Below are 17,175 nucleotides of genomic sequence, written 5' to 3' on the forward strand. Positions count from 1 at the left end.
CTGGGCTGTTGTGCTCGCGTTCCAGCCTGCCGGCAGTGATCTCCAAGCTGTCTGACACCACAAACCTGAGCTGTAACAGGCTGGCAGCCACAGCTGGGAAATTGTGGTATTTTATTCTGGTGTGAGTTTGGAAAGGCCGTGCTGCCAGGTGGAAGAGGCAGCGGGAGGGAAGAGAATAGTGCAAGTCTGAAATACAAACTCATGCTTTCAAACATCACTTTTATTTTTTAACGCATTTCTACAATAACTTTGGTCACCCAGTTAAATGTTAGTCCTACACTGTTGTAAAAATACCAGCTCTGTTCTAGCAATAATGTGTTCGGCTGGGTTTATTTTTCCAGCACTTTACAGCAGCTTAATTTGCCTGAAGTGGTGCTGCACGTTGAATTCTCTGGTGAGCAGGTACTAGAGAGCCATGTCCACAGCACCCAAATCCCATCTCAGCAATCATGACCGAAATTTTCATTGCGTTAGGCCAACAGTGAACACTGTTAGAGTGACTCTGGTGGTTAACATCAACAGTGACTAAACTCTTAACCTGTCCTGACAGAGCAGGAACAGAGAAAGCATTCAGTACTGGGTTGAGTTTTGTCCTTTTCCAATACCTGTCTTGCAAAAAAATTAAAAAAAAAAAAACCTACCCAAAACTGGGACCCCTTTGAGCAGGATTCCTGCTTTCTGGGTGCTCTGAGGGTGGGTTTGTGAAGCACAGCTCACTGCAGGATGTCAGAATACAAAGAGTTTCTCTCGAGTTCTAACTCGCTGCAGAACTGCAACTAAACTTTCTAAAACTAGAACCAGCTCCACTATTACCACGTCAAAGCGCTTTTATCCCTTAAGGCAAGCCCCAGGAGTCTTTCCGTGGAGTCAGATGCTTCGTGCCCCTAGAGAACATGGGAGCTCTGCACAGGGCCAAAATCTTCTTCGGTGTCACTAGCTGTTGCTAAACTGTGGAAAGTGTGGCTGGTGGCATCCTTCTCCTTACAAGAAACTGCTCCAAAAAATAAGGAATGAAACTGGAAAATGCAATATTTACAGAGGTAAGGAACTGCATGTGATACAGAATGCGAGGCTTAATTATTTCTGCAGATTTTGCCACTTTAAAATCTTTATCAGTCTACAGCGTTCCCTAGCAAAACACACCTGCACTGTGAATATTTCCAGCATTAAACACAGTAGTGGTTTTTGTCAGCTGTGAAAGCTCGTTCTGTTGAAACGCCGCGTGCAGAACCGAGAATCAACCTGCACTGGGGACCCCGCCATAAAGCCGGGGGTCTCTCCTTACCTTCTGACAAGGAGACTGTACCACCTCTCCTCCCAGCACCACGCCGCCCTCTGCCTCGGTTGTGGCCGTCCCTTCCGTGCCCGTCGTCTCTCTCTTTGTGGCTCTGGGAATATTTTTCATCTCTTGTTTTGACAAAGGACTTGCCGGTTTTGCCAACCCGGCGTTCGGTGTGTTTCCATTCCACTGTGGCTTTCGGGAGGCGACCACCTCCACGCTGCTCTCTTCACCCATGGAGGTTTTCTCACATTTAGCTGTATGTGTCTTAGAGCTGGATTGGAGAGAGCAGGTCAGGTTAGTAACTGGTTTTTATGTGTTTTTGTTAGAATGTCTTTATTCTCTGTTCATGAAAAGCATTATAGCTGTAGAGCGGATTCTTAATGAGCATCTTCCCTTCCTCTCCTACTGCAACAGAACCCCGTGGAGGTGAGCACTGAGTGCACTCTGTTGCACCAAGTTTTATTGCTTAAAATGTTAAACTTTAAAATGTTAAACTTCAGCTTTTCACCCTCTTAAGGCTGCCCGCTGTTACCTCTCCTGCGGCTGTGAGAAGCTGGCAGGCTGGTGAGAAGCTCCCTCCTCCTCAATGCCAGACAAGGTCGCCAAAATAAAGCTGGCTTCCAGCACCCTGTTGTCCATGCTGAAAGCAACTGGTCTAGACACAAATAGAGGCTAAATCACACCTACTGCGGGAGGAAATGCAGCTCACACAATTCTACACACACAGATTAAAAAACCTCCTCCCCTGAAAAGCTGAAAATCCAATATATTTGCTGCTGAGGAATACGAGATGGCTTCCTGTCACAGGTTTAAATGCACCAGTGAGCAAATGGTAATACAATATTATACTTGGTCAAATGATAGTTTAGAATATGCAATTCTTCATATTTTAAGCAGAAAATGTATTGCTTCTTTAGACTGATGAATAAAATAACTGCATGAGTTAGACTGAGAACCTGAGGTGTCTGGGGAACTCACAGGTGCTCCTTAGCCCGCGTGGTTGGCTTAGGAACGCGGTGCCTATGTTCAGTGCTTTATGCATAATAACTACTTAACCCTCTATCACAGATCAGAAATACAGCTTTTCGTACGAAATTAAAATCTATTTTACTGTTCCAGTGAAATATTCATTGAGTAACCTGCGGACAAAACCTGACTGTAGAGTTGTAACTGCAGTAGTTCTAGACAGGTAAGTTCCAAAACATACTTTCCAGAGATGTCAAAATGGATTGAGAGCGGAACACTGGTAGCTTCTGAAAATGCTAGCAGTCCCTGGAAAGAAGGGGTGGGTGGTTAAGTGCTCTTTTAAAAACAGAAGATCAACATCAGAATGTAAGTTTATCCCAGCTGTTGTTTACTGGCCAAAAAAAGGGTGAAACTCTACTTCTAGAACACATTTCTCACCTCCCTGTCTGGAGCTTTGCCAAAGCTGCTGCTGCGCGGAGAACTTGGGTGCCCCGATGCTTTGGGCAGCACGGTTACAGTGTGTCTGCCCAACACTGAAATTACAGTTTTGCTGTTTAAAAAACATTTCCCTCACCTTTCAAAGGCTACTGTGAGGGCCCCCCCAGTGTCCTGAAGATCCTGGGTTTAAAAGCTAATCCCGCCCTGCTGGTGAGATACTGCTGCAGGTCAGGGGCCTGGCCGTTCCGCAGCGACCGTTCCGCACGGGCCTGGGCAAGTCAGGCAAGTTAAGAGGAAACGTTCTATTTTCAATACAAATTCTTACTTTACCCTCAATTCTTTAAGGCAAAACATCACTTCAGAATCAACTCCAACTTGAAAGTAGTCAAATTCATCTGGATTTAGTTGGATTTCAGTAATCATTGTCTTTGAAAAATCTGTTTAAAATAACAAGGAAGTCAAGGACTCAAAGGAGTGAAGTCTGAACTCAACAAAACTGTAACAATGAGGTTTTTACATCAGCATCGTTTGAACAAAGAACTGTATTTTTATAGTGACTAACAGTAGTAAATGTTTAGTTTATCTAAATTTATTTTGTAATTCAAATAAAATCCTGCATTTATTTACAGTACATTATGGAGATTTAAACAGCTTTTAAGAGAACCTATTTTATGTTCCACTGTGTGATCTAACCCAATACCTGCTGTCGTTCTTGCAAATCTGCTTTGCCGACAGACGTTTGTTACAAATAGTATTACCAGCTGCTTATTGTTGCATAGATGGGAAGGGCAAAACATCACATGTCTTTTAACAGATTAATCATAACTGCTGACAATCATCAGAGGACAATGAAGGTGGACTTAGGTTCTTTGTTTTAAATTATGATCTTTTCCTGATACGTAAGTGGCAACAGGAAATAGGTTCGTTGGTTTCAGGTAGTCAATTGTTGCTTGTTATCATGAGATTAGTCTGTTGCTGTTATCCGGTGTGTGAGAAGAAAGTAAGAGGGTACTTCCACGATGTGTTACAGTCTCAGGCATTCAGAAATCCTACAGCAGCTTTAACACCCCACACCTATCCCGTTCCCTTCCAAAGCTGGGCTGCTAACAAACTATTGCAAGCTGTTCCCAGTCTGGTTTCTCTGCTCAAGAGGTTTTTTTTTCTCTCAGCCTTCAACAAGGCCCCACTGCGTGTTCAAATACGCTCTTGTGAAGTGCCCTGAAACTGTAGAAATAGATACTTGCAACACATCTGCCCGCTGCTGCAAGGCAGAGCCTGCCACATGCAAATAAGAACAAGCCTAGGCAGAAGGTGTAATTTCTTTCTTTGAAACTTAAACCTGAATGTGGAAGAACCCAAGCCCTTGCTGGGTGATAGGTTCAAAGGACACGTTTTGTTTCAGTGCACCCAGCACCTTGGCTGCAGGCAGCATGTATCCCATCACACGCAGTACAACAAGACAATGCTTGTAATTCCTCCTGTTGCTCCTTGATTGTTTTTTTGGCATCTCATTAAATTTGTACCTACTTTTTTTTTTCCCCACTTTCTTACAATAACACCCTTGTAAATGCATGTTTTTAAAATAGTAAAATTTGTCATTCAAATTGTACTCTTTAGTGTCTCTCTATTTTCAGTAATTTCTTCCCAGTTTCACTCCAGTTTCCACCACTTAATCCTTCCAGCTCTCCACTGCTTCAGCCTGTTCTCAGCACAATCCCCACCCCTCCGCCCTTGGCAGTCATCTTTTTCTAGGTCATTATCCTCAGCTTTGGTCATAAGCAAGTATGAAAAGCATCCCTTTATTATATGATATACAAGAACCTATACTTCAAAAACACAATTATATCTTTAAAATTAGTCTGAGTCACGCCCCAAGAATCTAGATTGTTCTCCATCTCAGATGGGGATCTGAACATGGCCGCGCGCAACAGAACAGTGTTAGGCCAGCTAACGCACTGTATTGCCCTTACACTAAAATACATTCTGTAATGGTATCAATTCTCTAATTATGGTGTTCAGATTTAAATCGTTCTTTTTATAACATAAAATTATCTCCTTTTTCCTGTCTGTTGCCATGCTTCTGTTCTTGCAGCACTGTAATTACCTCTGTTCAAGCCTACAGCAAGCAGCATAATTTATTTCAATTAGCTGGTGCATCTGATATCTGCCACTGATACCAGGAAAATGTTATTAAAAAACATACTTTCTTAAAATATATTAAAACCAGAGGGTGGCAGTATGATTTAAAATCTCTCTATATATGTTCCCTCTTAAAAATCTCATTATTCAGCCATAAAATGCATCCTCTGTTTACGCTGCCATAGTTATTATTACTTTAGTTCACCTGTTTTAAAGTCCCAGTATTGTGTCATATTTTTAATTTCCTTACCTGTGTCTTCTTCAGTGTAACTCTTGAAACAAACTTTCATCGGAGTAACTGATAAGGTTACTTCTTCTTGACTGGTCGGAAAGTGAATCATTATATCAGCCAGCAGCCTATAAAATTTCATTCAACATTAGAATAATTTTACCTGCTACAAATTACTAGCTAGCATTTTTTATTCATATTAGAAATTAAAATTGTTACTTGGCAACACTGTTGGAAAAACTGCCTTTGAAACGTGCACCCCTTGAAGTGTGCTGTATTAAATTGATTTATAGATCACAAGGTACATGTAAAATCTAAGAATACAACTAGTAATTATAAAAGCAAATTTGTTTATATTTAATGCTTGAGTATGCTACCAAATCAGTCTTACATATCTATATAGACCTATATATTGTTGCTACCTTTCTTTATGTATCACAATTTTGAGCACACCTCAGCGTCCTATACTCTTTATTCAAAAGCTTGCAGTTTTAGAAGTTGCACAATCTTTTTATAAACACAATACATAATACCTATACAGAGCTATCTTTATACACCTTTAATGGTTGATTATTGTGACAGAAGCTCCTGTGCACAAGAAACACTTTTAATAGAAATGCTGTCAGCAGAAGCAGAGTCTGTTCTTTGCCTTTGCTTGCAATGACAAGCCAGATCTTGGATTCTTCCAAAGGGCAGCTCTTCAAAGGAGAACTTTGCCTTATTGCATTAAAAAGATTGTATTTTTACCACTGGATTCTTTGCCTATAAAATTAAAGCACTATATTTCTCACAGGTAGAAGTTGCTCAAAGGTGTGAATTCACACACTTCTCAAGGTGAGTAAGATTAATGGCAGAATAATCCAAATTTCTTAAACTGTAATGTGAAAAATCAAGTGCTAGGATACAGGATTTAAGAATTCACCATTTTTGACTGTGCCCTAATCAGATTTTGATGCTAATGACTATGAGAGTAATATTGCCTCCTGTATGATTTTTTTTTTGTTCTCCCCAGAAAAAAGCTTTTTTATTCATTACCTGGACTGCACTTTAAGTACGTTGGGACACATGTGCTTTGCAAAAACAGCCTGTAACGGATCACATTCTTGAAATGTCAGATTATATGTTTTTACAAGACCTAAGTATAAAGGATATGAACAAAAATCAATGCTGGTCTGTAATTTTAGATTTTTTTTTTCAGTATTTATTGTTCTTTTAGTAAATTTCAATAGAGAAAGTAACAACGCAACTTACTCTAGCTATGTGGAAATAACTCACCCACAAACAGAAAGCTGAATTAGCCTGCCATCTAAGACTTCCTTCATCCTATTAGTTCTGCCCCTCCAGCATCTGAGTTTTTTAAGAATCCACAAGAAATAAGCGAACAGCAAAAAGTGCAACAAATGCAGGGGAGGGAAAAAGGCTTCAATATTTAATGGATATAATACAAATGGTGGTGGAATACAAAAGGCAAACCCTACAGATCTCTCCGTATTTCTCGATAAGCATGAGCTAAGGGAGTTTAATTGCCTTGAGACCTAATTCAGTGTATTACCTCATTATTAGTAATACAAGCTAGATTTTTAATAATATAAACCACCGCCTATTACACAGCACAGCTCAGCAAGCTATGCCGACAGATGATGGCTCTTCATGAATTCTGCAGACTACTGCTGATGAATACACCTGGTGTTCTGCTGGACCGAGGATGTCAGACCTGTTACTGTGCTGAAGAACCGTAAGTATCAGAAGTGAAAAGACCCAGTAAATCCTCTAGTTCAAACACCTCCCAAAACAGCATTTCTCTCCCTTTCCATCTTGTGTGCTTTTTCAGAATCTACTCCAGCCTAATTCTAAATGTTGTAAGCAGTAGGCTAACAATTACTATATAGTGTGCATTAACTACTGAACTGAAGAACATTGTCAGAAAAAGCCTGTTATAACTTCATGTTAACAAAGTGAAGCACATGATAAATTATGATGTGAAGAGGCTGAAAGTGTTTGGCATAATGTTCAATCAATAACATTCAGTTAATAATTACACTAAATATTGCCTTGCCCTGCTGTTTTAAACTGCTTGTTTCCATAAAGTCACATTTTGTATAACTTACCATGTTTGCAGAGGAGCTGGAAAGTTATGTGATGATCATTAATATTTGTATAAATGCTGCATTTCTCTACATTCCTTTCCAGCACATTCACACATCTAAATACAGGAAGAACGGACTGTAAAAACCAACCAAACAAAAAAAAATCAGTGCAGAGATTACTTACCAAGAAATTTTGCAATATTATTTCCCTAGTTTAGTACAGTTTATCTCAAGCTCCTGCTTTTATGACTTCCCCAAACCGCTCTGTAAGCAGACACTGCGGCAGCTGATACTGGTCCTCGCCATCCTCACCCACTATTCAAATACTTGGCCAACAGATCTGCTTGCTAAATAACCGGCTAAAGCTCTCTAGACTCATACTGGTTTTGAAAGCTACAGAAGAAACACTCCAGAGCTAGAAACGTGGTAATCCTTCACCCTGAGATTAAGCTGGTTCAGACTTCGGAAACTGCAGGCTACAGCTCAGGAGGTACAATTTCTAAACATGACTAAATACTAATCCTCTCTTTTGCAAAATTGCTCAGAAGTGCCTGAGTTTAGAGCCATCCACACGCCTCTACAAGCCTCCCCCTATAATTTCATTTGGAAGTCGGCTAATGTGTTGCTTACAAAGCTGTGCATAACAATCCATTAAAATGTACCTTAATTATCAATTTACACGGGAGGGATAACTGTTTTTCCTTCTGACATGGCTGAGAGACAGCTGTCCAGCAGTAATGTTGAAAAAACACAGATGAGAAGAAGACACATGCATATGCTGACCTTGAAGAATTCACTGATCTTAAGGCAAGCTAAAAATATAAGTAAATTAATTTATTAACTCAAAACTATTTCATGTCAAACATTTAACAAAAAAGCCAACTCAGTGCTTCAGCACCATACCTAAACCACAAAGCCTTTAAATGTTTACATCTCAAAATAAATATAGATGCATTCTGCATACAATCATGTTTAAACTTGGCCCCTTCACTCTTACTGGTCAGAAGTCACTGGTATCATCCAGGCTTAGGAATCCAATCTACAGACATTTAAGTGGCCCTGAAGTATGCGTTACCTGAACACTTAAAAGTTTGGCCTGTGTTTGAGGAATCTGGAGGACTAGAGTTTATTCTAAAACAATCTTTCTGTACACCCATCCACATGACACACACAAATGAGCAAAAACACTACTAGCACCTCAAAAATTCTTCAGGTATAAAAATAAATTATTGCCACTTCTGATTTTCCAGCCTCCCAGCAAGTTAAGGAGAATCAATCACTTTTAACTGAGAAACCCCTAGAGAAAATCCTAATTCTGCTGGAAACAGTATTTCATTAATCAGAGGCATATTAATGGATGCATTCTTCCTGTTGAGTCATACCAGTACAAAAACATGTTGTTTAGAGGCAGTTTCTGATGTGGTACAAAACATAAACCTTTGACCCATGACAACAGAAATAAAACCCTTGGTATTAATCCGGATGTCCTGGACAAGCTTCAGCTTGGGTAGCAAAAAATCAAAGAATACCAGGGGCAGAGTAGGAATCTTCCATGATGTAATCTGCATAATTACAATTACAGAAAATATGGCATTTGACCATATTGAAAGTGGAGGAAGATGAGCGGGAATGTAACAGAGTGAAGAGTATCTGTAGGAAAACACAATATCCAACAACATAAATACTATGCTTTCAAGCAAGATTTTCAAGTTACAAGAAATCAAAGTCACTTACACCTTTTTCTATGGGGTCAAACCAAAATTCATCACTAATACGTGCTATGGCATGTATTGCTCTTCCAAACACTAGTAGGAAAAGAAAATGGTACAATATGAAATCTAAGTTAAAAAAAAAAAAAAGTTATACTGCATTTTCTCAAAAATAATTTAAAGGAAAAATTACAGATTTCCTACATGTTTCAAATAAAACCAATGACTTGGTGGAAAACAGTACTCTTTCATTTTCAGCAGTACAAACACCTTGATGTTTTTGAAAGCTGCCTCTAACCAGGCACACCTCAAACGTCATCTGTCCCTCTGCACTGACTGGCATGACCTGATGTCACCACAAATTAATTCAATCTCATTGAACAAAACACCACTTAAGTAAGAAATTTTATTTTGTAAATGGCAGCAAGTTTGAGCAAGTGGTAAGCAGTTTATGTCTGTAAAGATGTAGCCCTGAGAAACACAGAAGAAACCAGCAGCACCCAGCTAGGCAATGGCTTCTCAACCTGTAAGTACCACAAATCCAGCCCTCCGCTCTCTAATCTGAACAACTTTCTGAGGTTGCACGTTGCCCCACAAAAACGCCTTCGTCCTCCTGGGGATGAGAAGGGCGCTCCCCGGCTTTGCTGTGACCGTGGCGTGGCTAGACGCAGCCCCCCACGGGGAAGCCCACTGAGGGCAGTGCCACGGACGCCGGGGTGGCACCGGGCCAGCCACGGCCGCCGGCCCTACTGCGCTGCGCTGCCCCGAGGCGTCCCCAGCTCTGGGCTGCCTGTTTCTCTCACATCCACCCCTCTGCCCCAGGCCTGCTGCCTCCCCTGGGGCCGCGGGTACCTCTGAGGTGAGCCCCCGCAATGACACACTTCATGACCGGCTGCAAAGGCCGTCCCGTCCCCTCACACGGCGGCTGCGGAAAAGGCGGGAAACGCCTCAGTGTGGGCGAGGGGAGGGGCTCGGCGCTCCTCAGAGACCCGGATGTAGCCACAAGGTGAGGGGAGGCGGGGCGCGGAGAAACGCGTTTCGGGCTTTCTTGGCCCTTCGGAGGCGCCGTAGCGGGCGGTGGGCGCTGGTCTGGCTTCCGGGAGGAGCCGCAGTGGCTGCGGGGAGGGAGCGCGGCGCCGGGCAGGATGGTGAGCGGCGGGGGCGTCCCGTCCCCCACCCGCGGGTGGGGTGTGCTCCCCGGCGGGGCTCGCCCCGTGGTGGTGGCGGGGTTGGGGGACACACATCCCCGGACCTAGGGTCGGCCTCATCCGGCAGCGGCCCGGTGGGCGCCGGGCCCGGGCGGTGCGGGCCCCGCCGGTGGCTGCGCTGAGCCGGCGCTCAGGGAAGGTTTTTCTATCAGTCGCTGCCCAGAAACGCGCCTGATGCCGAGCTGAGGTCGATGGCGGGGCGGGAGCAGGGCGGTGAGAGGTGAAGCCCCGCTGAGGGGCCGGCACCGGCGGGGGCCACGCGCAGGAGCCGATTTTTTATTTAATTTTTTTAACGCTTCTTCCATAACATCAACAATTCATTAATTATTATTTGCCTGTTCGTTTGGCTATGTTTTCTTTCCTGTTCCTTTCTTTTGTTTAACATTGATCATGTTTCACCCTGTTTTTCATTCCCCCCTGTCTGCAATCAACTCCATTCCAATAAGGCTGGGCACAGAGTAAGTTTACTCCTCTTAGCTGTTGCTAACACCGGTGGTAAGGGCTTGTTAATGATACTAGAAGATATGAATGTCAGATGGTACATATGGATTATGGGGTTGCTGTTCACGCTTAAGATTGCACCTAAATAGCTAGTAAAAGCCAGATGTTGTAACATTCTTTGCCACTATTTTACATTGCAGAAACTTGTGATTATTAAACACCCTTCAATGCTTTTGTGTTGTTACTGTATCTTGCCAAGCCTTGCTTTAACTAATGGGAGCTTAAATGTGATGTGGGGGGAAAATATGGGGCCACCAGTTTGTCAGCAGAGAAAATAGTCTGTTGAATGCACACACTGCTGACTTCAGTGGGGTTCTGTGTTTTAGTGGCAGTATGATTTTACTGAACATTAAATACATAACCGGTACTGCATGTTAAGTCCCTTAAGTGTCAGTAAGAGAATCTGTCTGTTGCCACTTTAATCACTAAAATCACTTGTTACCCAATTTTTTTGCATTCATCATCTCTAGAGTGTTGGTAGTAAGGCTATTTTTCACTGAGAACTCCTGAAAGGCCATCAAGTGTGTCTTTTTCTACCTCTCCTGAGTTAGTTTTAAATTGGTATCTCGTTGATTGAAAAACTTGCATTGCTTTACCAATACTTTCAGCCATCAGTTTTCCAGAGATGCATGGCTTTGATCATGGTGCCAACACATTCTTAATCTGAAAAAAACCCAACCAAACAAAAGGCCCACCCAAGTTCCTTGTGCCACTTTTGACTGTTGGCATGAAGATAGCTGCATGGCCTGAAAATTTAAAAAAAGCAAATATTAAAAAAGGTAATTTCTTAGCATAGTTACTACTGCTTTTATATATCTCTCTGAGCTGTGTCTTTTACAAACACATTTGATGGCTGTTGTTTTAAGAACTGTCTGAGTGACACAGCATTATGGTTGGAAGATAAACTGTTGCTAATATGGAGCTAGTTATCAAGTTAACAGGGATGACTGTCTCTAGATCCAGCGTTTTTAGTGTAGTGGCGTAACATCCCATGCTTTATAGAGCTTTTCATGCCCTTTTTGCATAATTAATTTATTGCTGTGTTGCTCATATTATTTATTTGCAGATTTAAAGCTTGTGGTATTAAACTATGGTCTTACTTTGTCTGAATCCTTGATTTCGTAGCTCCCATTAAATTTGTATTGTCCTTGCATCTATTGTACTCAAACTATGAGTATATAGAACTGGTACTAGAAGAACCACTGTGTGCAGTAGTCTGGCTTATATTCTCTGCAGTGCCTTGGGGTTTTTTTTTTATTTTTTTCTTTTTTTAAGCTGTTAGTCTTATCCTCTTGTTCAGTGGTTCCTACAAAATGGACTCTGAACAAGCTTCCTGTTCTGGTCAGCTGTTAACATGTTGCAAATTTGCCCCCCTTTTTTTTTTTTTTTTTTTTTTTTTTTTGATAAGGAAGAAAACAGAAGTTAATTAAAGTAGAAAGAAACTTGGATGAAGAGTTTTAAAGGGAAGTGGCCACAGTTTAGCCAGGTCTGGGCCTGAGAACATGTACTAGAGGTGTCCTACATTTTTTTTTTTTTTTTCTCCTTAAACATCCAAAAACAGAGGGATAGCTTATGGTAGTTCCCAAATTTGTGTAAAATACATCAAGCAGTAACACCTTTCTGTTGTTAGACCTTGCAATGGCTTTCAGCAACAAAATAAAAAAAATAATTCAGTTGACTGTTGTGTTTGTAAGGCCCCCCTCTGGATATGTTCTGCATTATTGAGGGAAGACAAGGGCCCTTACTATAGCAATATTCCATCACCATTTCATTCTTATTTTGGTAGTCTTTACATCAAAATGTAAAGTTGCGAACCTGAAGAAAACATTTAAATGCTTTGTTTCCTAATGATTCTTGTCTAAATAAGTATCTGTAACAATCTTTCTTTCCTGTCATGACACCTGATAAGTTGGTGTTAGTATTAGGAGATCTCCACATTCCCCATCGATGCAACAGCCTCCCAGCCAAATTCAAAAAACTGCTGGTTCCAGGAAAGATCCAACACATCCTCTGCACAGGAAACCTCTGCACCAAGGATACTTATGACTACCTCAAGACTCTGGCTGGGGATGTTCATGTTGTCCGAGGTGACTTTGATGAGGTAGTGTCTTCTCTTGAAAATGACATTTTTCTTGTGCATCTTTTACATAAAGGCAACATCTGGATTATTTGTAATTCACGTAAAAGTGGGCAAATGGAATTTACGTAGCGCTGAGGGCACATGAAAAGCAAACTGGGCAAAAGAGTTGGGGTTACAATCAAGAATGTGAATTATATAGTAAGTTCTATCATCAGTATGAGTAAAAGTAATTGTGTACTTGGCTCTGTCTGGGACTCCAGCAAATGGGACCTGCTGTTGTCAGATCTCTGAAGTTCTTTGCACCCTACCACATTCTCCCAGTGCTCATAAAAGCAGCTTTGCAGCTCATTTTGTAGCAGTGGGGCTGCTTATATTGAATATTTCCGTAAGCTTTTCCCTTCTCTTCTTGGTGTTCCATAGAGTTGTTTTTAAATATATATCTGTACATCTAATTTTTGTTTGTTTTTATTTTTAGAACCTGAATTATCCTGAACAGAAAGTTGTAACTGTCGGACAGTTCAAAATTGGGCTGATTCATGGCCATCAGGTTATTCCTTGGGGTGATATGGCCAGCCTGGCACTGCTACAAAGGCAATTTGATGTGGACATCCTAATTTCAGGACATACACACAAATTTGAGGCATTTGAACATGAAAACAAGTTCTATATCAATCCAGGATCAGCTACAGGAGCCTATCATGCCTTAGAGAAGTAAGTGGAGTGTGGGGAGTAGCTCTGAGGATTTTTTTTAATAACAAAACTGAACTTTTAAAAAACTCATTCTGAGGGCTAAAGTTTACATTCTAGATGTTGGGGAGAGAAAGGGTTGATAGTAGTTGCTAAATCTCGTTGACTGAAACAGATGAGAGTGAGATATATAAAGCTTCAGCTCTGATGTACTGTGCTTACAAAATTCATACCCATTTTTCTTAGGGTGATTTTTGTTAAGTAGTGGTGAAACACTGCTAAGGTGATTATATATGCACAATTAATACAAATTTTTTCCTCTCTTTCCAGCAACATCATTCCTTCATTTGTGCTGATGGATATCCAGGCTTCTACAGTAGTTACATATGTCTATCAACTAATTGGAGATGATGTGAAAGTAGAAAGAATTGAGTACAAGAAATCTTAAAAAGTGTTTTTGCTTGTCTGGTATTTTTACCATCTCATTCTGAACTGCAAGTTACTACAATACTTGATTGCTAGTTTACAGTACTACACTTACCCGCTAACAGCTTAGCAATGTAGCTTACTGGTAATAACTCTAAATCAACATTGTGTTTGCTTTTCTCTGTATGAATTGATTTGTAAAATATTCCATTAAAATAACTGTTTAAATACTGTTCCTTAATGTTGTAATAAACTCCACTTCATAGAAAAATTAAGCTTTATGTTATTGGAAAAAATCCAACAGTTAGAGTTGCTTTTAAAATGTCTGATGCTCTAAAGGATACTTGTAAAGGGCTTGAACAGAAAGACTGAGGGCTCTGGGGCCATGCTACATCTGTTTCAGAATCCAGTTGATACTTAACTTTCTCAATTTAACATTCCCAATTAAGAATAAAATAATTGATAGATTCTGAAAATATTACAGTTAACTTATAACTTACAGTAGTAATTTTACTGTATAAAGTTTACCTTTAGTCTTCTTATCAAAGCAGTTTCAACTACTCCAATGCATTTAATCTATACACAGTGAAGAGACTCCTTTATGGCTTATATCTGACACTACATGTATATGCACTGTACTCCACTTACAGAGGTTTTAAATAATGTAATTCCACGTGATACACATACTGCTACTGAAGACTAAAATATCAGTTGTTTAGGAAGATTGAATCTTTTGGCCCTTCTCCTGATTGCAGGGAATTGAGTGTATTTGAAAAGCTCCCATTTTCCGTGACTGGTAACTTTCCAATAAAAACAGAGTTTTATCTTTTGTCTTCTACAGAAGAAGATTTTTGAATGGTGCCCTGTTTCCTTGGCAGATGTTGGCCTTTTAGTATGTTTTTTTTCCAGTGCGGTATCTGTGCAAAAAGCTGTGCAGCATTTGTCATGAAGGTTTGAGTTAAACTAATGGTTTTCCATGGAACATAAGGGATCAGCTAGAACCCTTACTTCTGCGTCGTAAGCTGACTAAATAATAGCTTTTTTCTATTCAAAATAAACCCAATTTACTTTAGAAAAAGACCAAGCATTTCAGCCTGGTATCTCGGGAACCTTCGGCTAACTGCTATTTCATGCAGTGAAACACATGCCTCCTGCTTTATCCTGCTGCAGACATACAGAAAGAACAAAGTTGAAAAGAAAACCTTGGCACACGTTATTCAAAGGTTAGTGACTGAGTGGAACATCAATTTACTGACAACTTCATAATTTAAAAGTGTTTACAGAATGTTGTAAAGCCAAAATTGATATGTTAATTTTTTGCTCACTATAGTTAAAATTACAATTTGTCTACAAAAATTTATTCTACATGAAGCATACCACTTACAGTTTTAAAAAAGTTTATCACAATTGTGCAAGGTTACATTTGCGTGAAGGAGATCTTAGCAGACTTAAACATGGAGAAATATGGAAGTAAAGCAGATAAACTACTCCCTCCTAAAATCAATGTGCTGAATATGAACTTTACTGTTGAATAGCAACAGGAAGTTCTGCTATAAATCTAAATTGTTTCAATGGGGCTAAAGTATGAAGAAGAAACAGCCTCAAATAGGTAAAAATGTGGAAAGCTTGGGGTAGCTTTTGGTAAAAGCACTGGGGTTTTAGTTTAACGTTCACTTGACCAGTATGAACATTCTCAATGCATGGCCTTCATCTTGCCAGTAGAGGGAGAAAAAGGTAAATCAAGACCTTTCCGATGAAAATTCTAGTACACAGGTCTCTTCTGGTCCATCCAGATACATCTGGAAGGTAAGAGAATATTAATAGGGCTTAGGAAAACAGGATACAATCCAAGACCTGTGAAAGTACTTGAAAGCACAAGGCTTAGCACAGCACAGATTTGGTTCAAATACAATGAATTATTTGAATTAACAATGGGATTTTTAATTTATATACAATATATTTTACCAAAACAAATTGGCTAACAAGTATTTTTGCTAAAAGTTGAGTGAAAGCCTTAGTTTAGAAAAAAAGGAGAAAATACTGCATGAGATACAAAAGTGGTTTACCTTCAGGAGATCAGATGATGGTATGTCTACCCAAGTAGGATTCCCACATTTCTCTTGATATTCTCGAATTAGGGCTGCTGCATCATCAATGCTATAGGAAGCAAAAGTTTATCAACTTTGTCACCATGTTCTCTAAAAAGCCAAGAAATTATACACTGAAGTATAAAATTACAGTCTGACCCCATATTTCTGAATTCAGATAGGTCCTGTTGTTTCCCAGTAGAGGAAAACAAGCCATGACAAGCCTGGTATTTAACTTGTGGCTGTTAATAAACCCAATACATACTAGAATTTAAACATTTTCCTTATTGGTGACCAAGTGACTCACATTGCAGAGTATGTGAGGTCTGAAATGCAAGTTCACAGCTGTGCGCAATGAGCCTGAGTGCTGTGACTCACTGATTGAGAACTGCCCTGCAGCAGGGTCAGCGGTGAGACCCTTTGTTTTGTTTAAGTGGAATGTAAGACCTGTTTCTAACTCTTGAAAAACTTGGCTGCAAAAATTCTAAATCTTGAATACAAGCAGTTCATTTATTTTTTCAGTGTTCTTACTGCTGAAGCTGTGACTCCATGATGCCACTAAACTGAGTTCATCTGAAGGTAAGGTGAAGCGATTCAAAGCAAAAGCATTTTTTTTTTTTCTGTCAGGTTACTTTGGCTTGAAGACACTGTAAAACTATCCTATTTATGCAAAGTAGTGAGCTGAGGGTTTTATTTTATTTATTTATTTAACTTAGCAATAGTTCCAAAATTCTTGGAGACTAAGTACAAGAAAATCTCCATGACTTCAAATAAATGAAAATAAAATAGATTCCTCTGCAACTGCTCTCAATCACGCATCACCTGTCTTATTAACTTACCAGTTCTCTTTGGCAAAATAATCCACCAGTTCTTTTATTCGGTGAGTATTCATCAGTTGTTGCTTCAACAGTGGAAAATACTTAGTTTTCAAGAATTTTTCATATAGCTTCTCATTTATGATACTGTCCAAAACCAAAGATCTAATCTGTAGATTTAAGATTTAGTAATGGAAAAGTATTATTATTTTAAACATTAAAAATTTTTACTTTTGAATGAAAAGAGCTCTAACTCCCATAGAGCAAGATTTTTTTTTTTTTTTAAAGCTGTGAAATGGCAGATTTTATGAAGTCTAATCTCAGATTTAGACAGGGCAATGAGTTAAGAAACTTGCCCTTAGGAAGGCAGCCCAAGGCAAGGCGGGAGAGAGTGCAGTTTCATTTCACTAAACCTTTTTGCTTAAAACATTTATTTAGAAAAACAAAGTAGTACTGCTGCAAACAATCCTGTCCTACACACAGGATCAGCCTATAACACAGTATTATGTATATACCTACAG

General features: G+C 40.0%; 3 protein-coding genes across 7 annotated transcripts in view; 1 reads left to right on the forward strand and 2 right to left on the reverse strand.

Annotated features, from left to right (window-relative positions):
- Positions 1-202: 202 nt before the first annotated feature.
- On the reverse strand, positions 203-9,792 carry RAD9B (RAD9 checkpoint clamp component B). Of its 2 annotated transcripts, none has more exons than XM_033008408.2 (11): positions 9,703-9,792; positions 8,876-8,946; positions 7,804-7,953; positions 7,163-7,277; positions 6,090-6,189; positions 5,076-5,182; positions 3,017-3,123; positions 2,490-2,554; positions 1,815-1,937; positions 1,286-1,553; positions 203-1,016 (listed from the first exon to the last, which is right to left on the reverse strand). In XM_033008408.2, the coding sequence occupies exons 1-11, from the start codon at positions 9,734-9,736 to the stop codon at positions 885-887; spliced, it is 1,272 nt and encodes a 423-aa protein (XP_032864299.2). In that variant the 5' UTR covers positions 9,737-9,792; the 3' UTR covers positions 203-884. The 2 variants fall into 2 exon arrangements, with proteins under 2 accessions (XP_032864299.2, XP_032864298.2); XM_033008407.2 differs by having other exon boundaries at positions 9,732-9,773.
- Positions 9,793-9,897: 105 nt separating this feature from the next.
- Positions 9,898-14,023, forward strand: VPS29 (VPS29 retromer complex component). 3 transcript variants are annotated; one of them, XM_042805671.1, is made up of 6 exons: positions 9,961-9,998; positions 10,505-10,516; positions 11,968-12,045; positions 12,469-12,660; positions 13,115-13,350; positions 13,657-14,023. In XM_042805671.1, exons 3-6 carry the CDS (start codon positions 12,007-12,009, stop codon positions 13,772-13,774), a joined length of 585 nt encoding a protein of 194 aa, XP_042661605.1. In that variant the 5' UTR covers positions 9,961-9,998; positions 10,505-10,516; positions 11,968-12,006; the 3' UTR covers positions 13,775-14,023. The 3 variants fall into 3 exon arrangements, with proteins under 3 accessions (XP_042661606.1, XP_042661607.1, XP_042661605.1); XM_042805672.1 differs by lacking the exon at positions 11,968-12,045 and having other exon boundaries at positions 9,898-9,998; XM_042805673.1 differs by lacking the exons at positions 10,505-10,516; positions 11,968-12,045 and having other exon boundaries at positions 9,899-9,998.
- Positions 14,024-14,976: 953 nt separating this feature from the next.
- KNTC1 (kinetochore associated 1) overlaps positions 14,977-17,175 on the reverse strand; it is a 43,962-nt gene continuing 41,763 nt past the window's right edge. For both annotated transcript variants that reach the window (XM_033008402.2, XM_033008403.2), the window contains exons 62-64: positions 16,679-16,824; positions 15,819-15,909; positions 14,977-15,551 (exon numbers count right to left, since the gene is read on the reverse strand). In XM_033008402.2, coding sequence (XP_032864293.2) covers positions 15,492-15,551; positions 15,819-15,909; positions 16,679-16,824 — 297 coding nt within the window. In that variant the 3' untranslated portion in view covers positions 14,977-15,491. The remainder of the gene's footprint in view (positions 15,552-15,818; positions 15,910-16,678; positions 16,825-17,175) is intronic.

Source organism: Tyto alba, unplaced genomic scaffold (assembly GCF_018691265.1).
Source record: "Tyto alba isolate M040663 unplaced genomic scaffold, T.alba_DEE_v4.0 Super-Scaffold_44, whole genome shotgun sequence".
NCBI classification, from domain to species: Eukaryota; Metazoa; Chordata; class Aves; order Strigiformes; family Tytonidae; genus Tyto; species Tyto alba.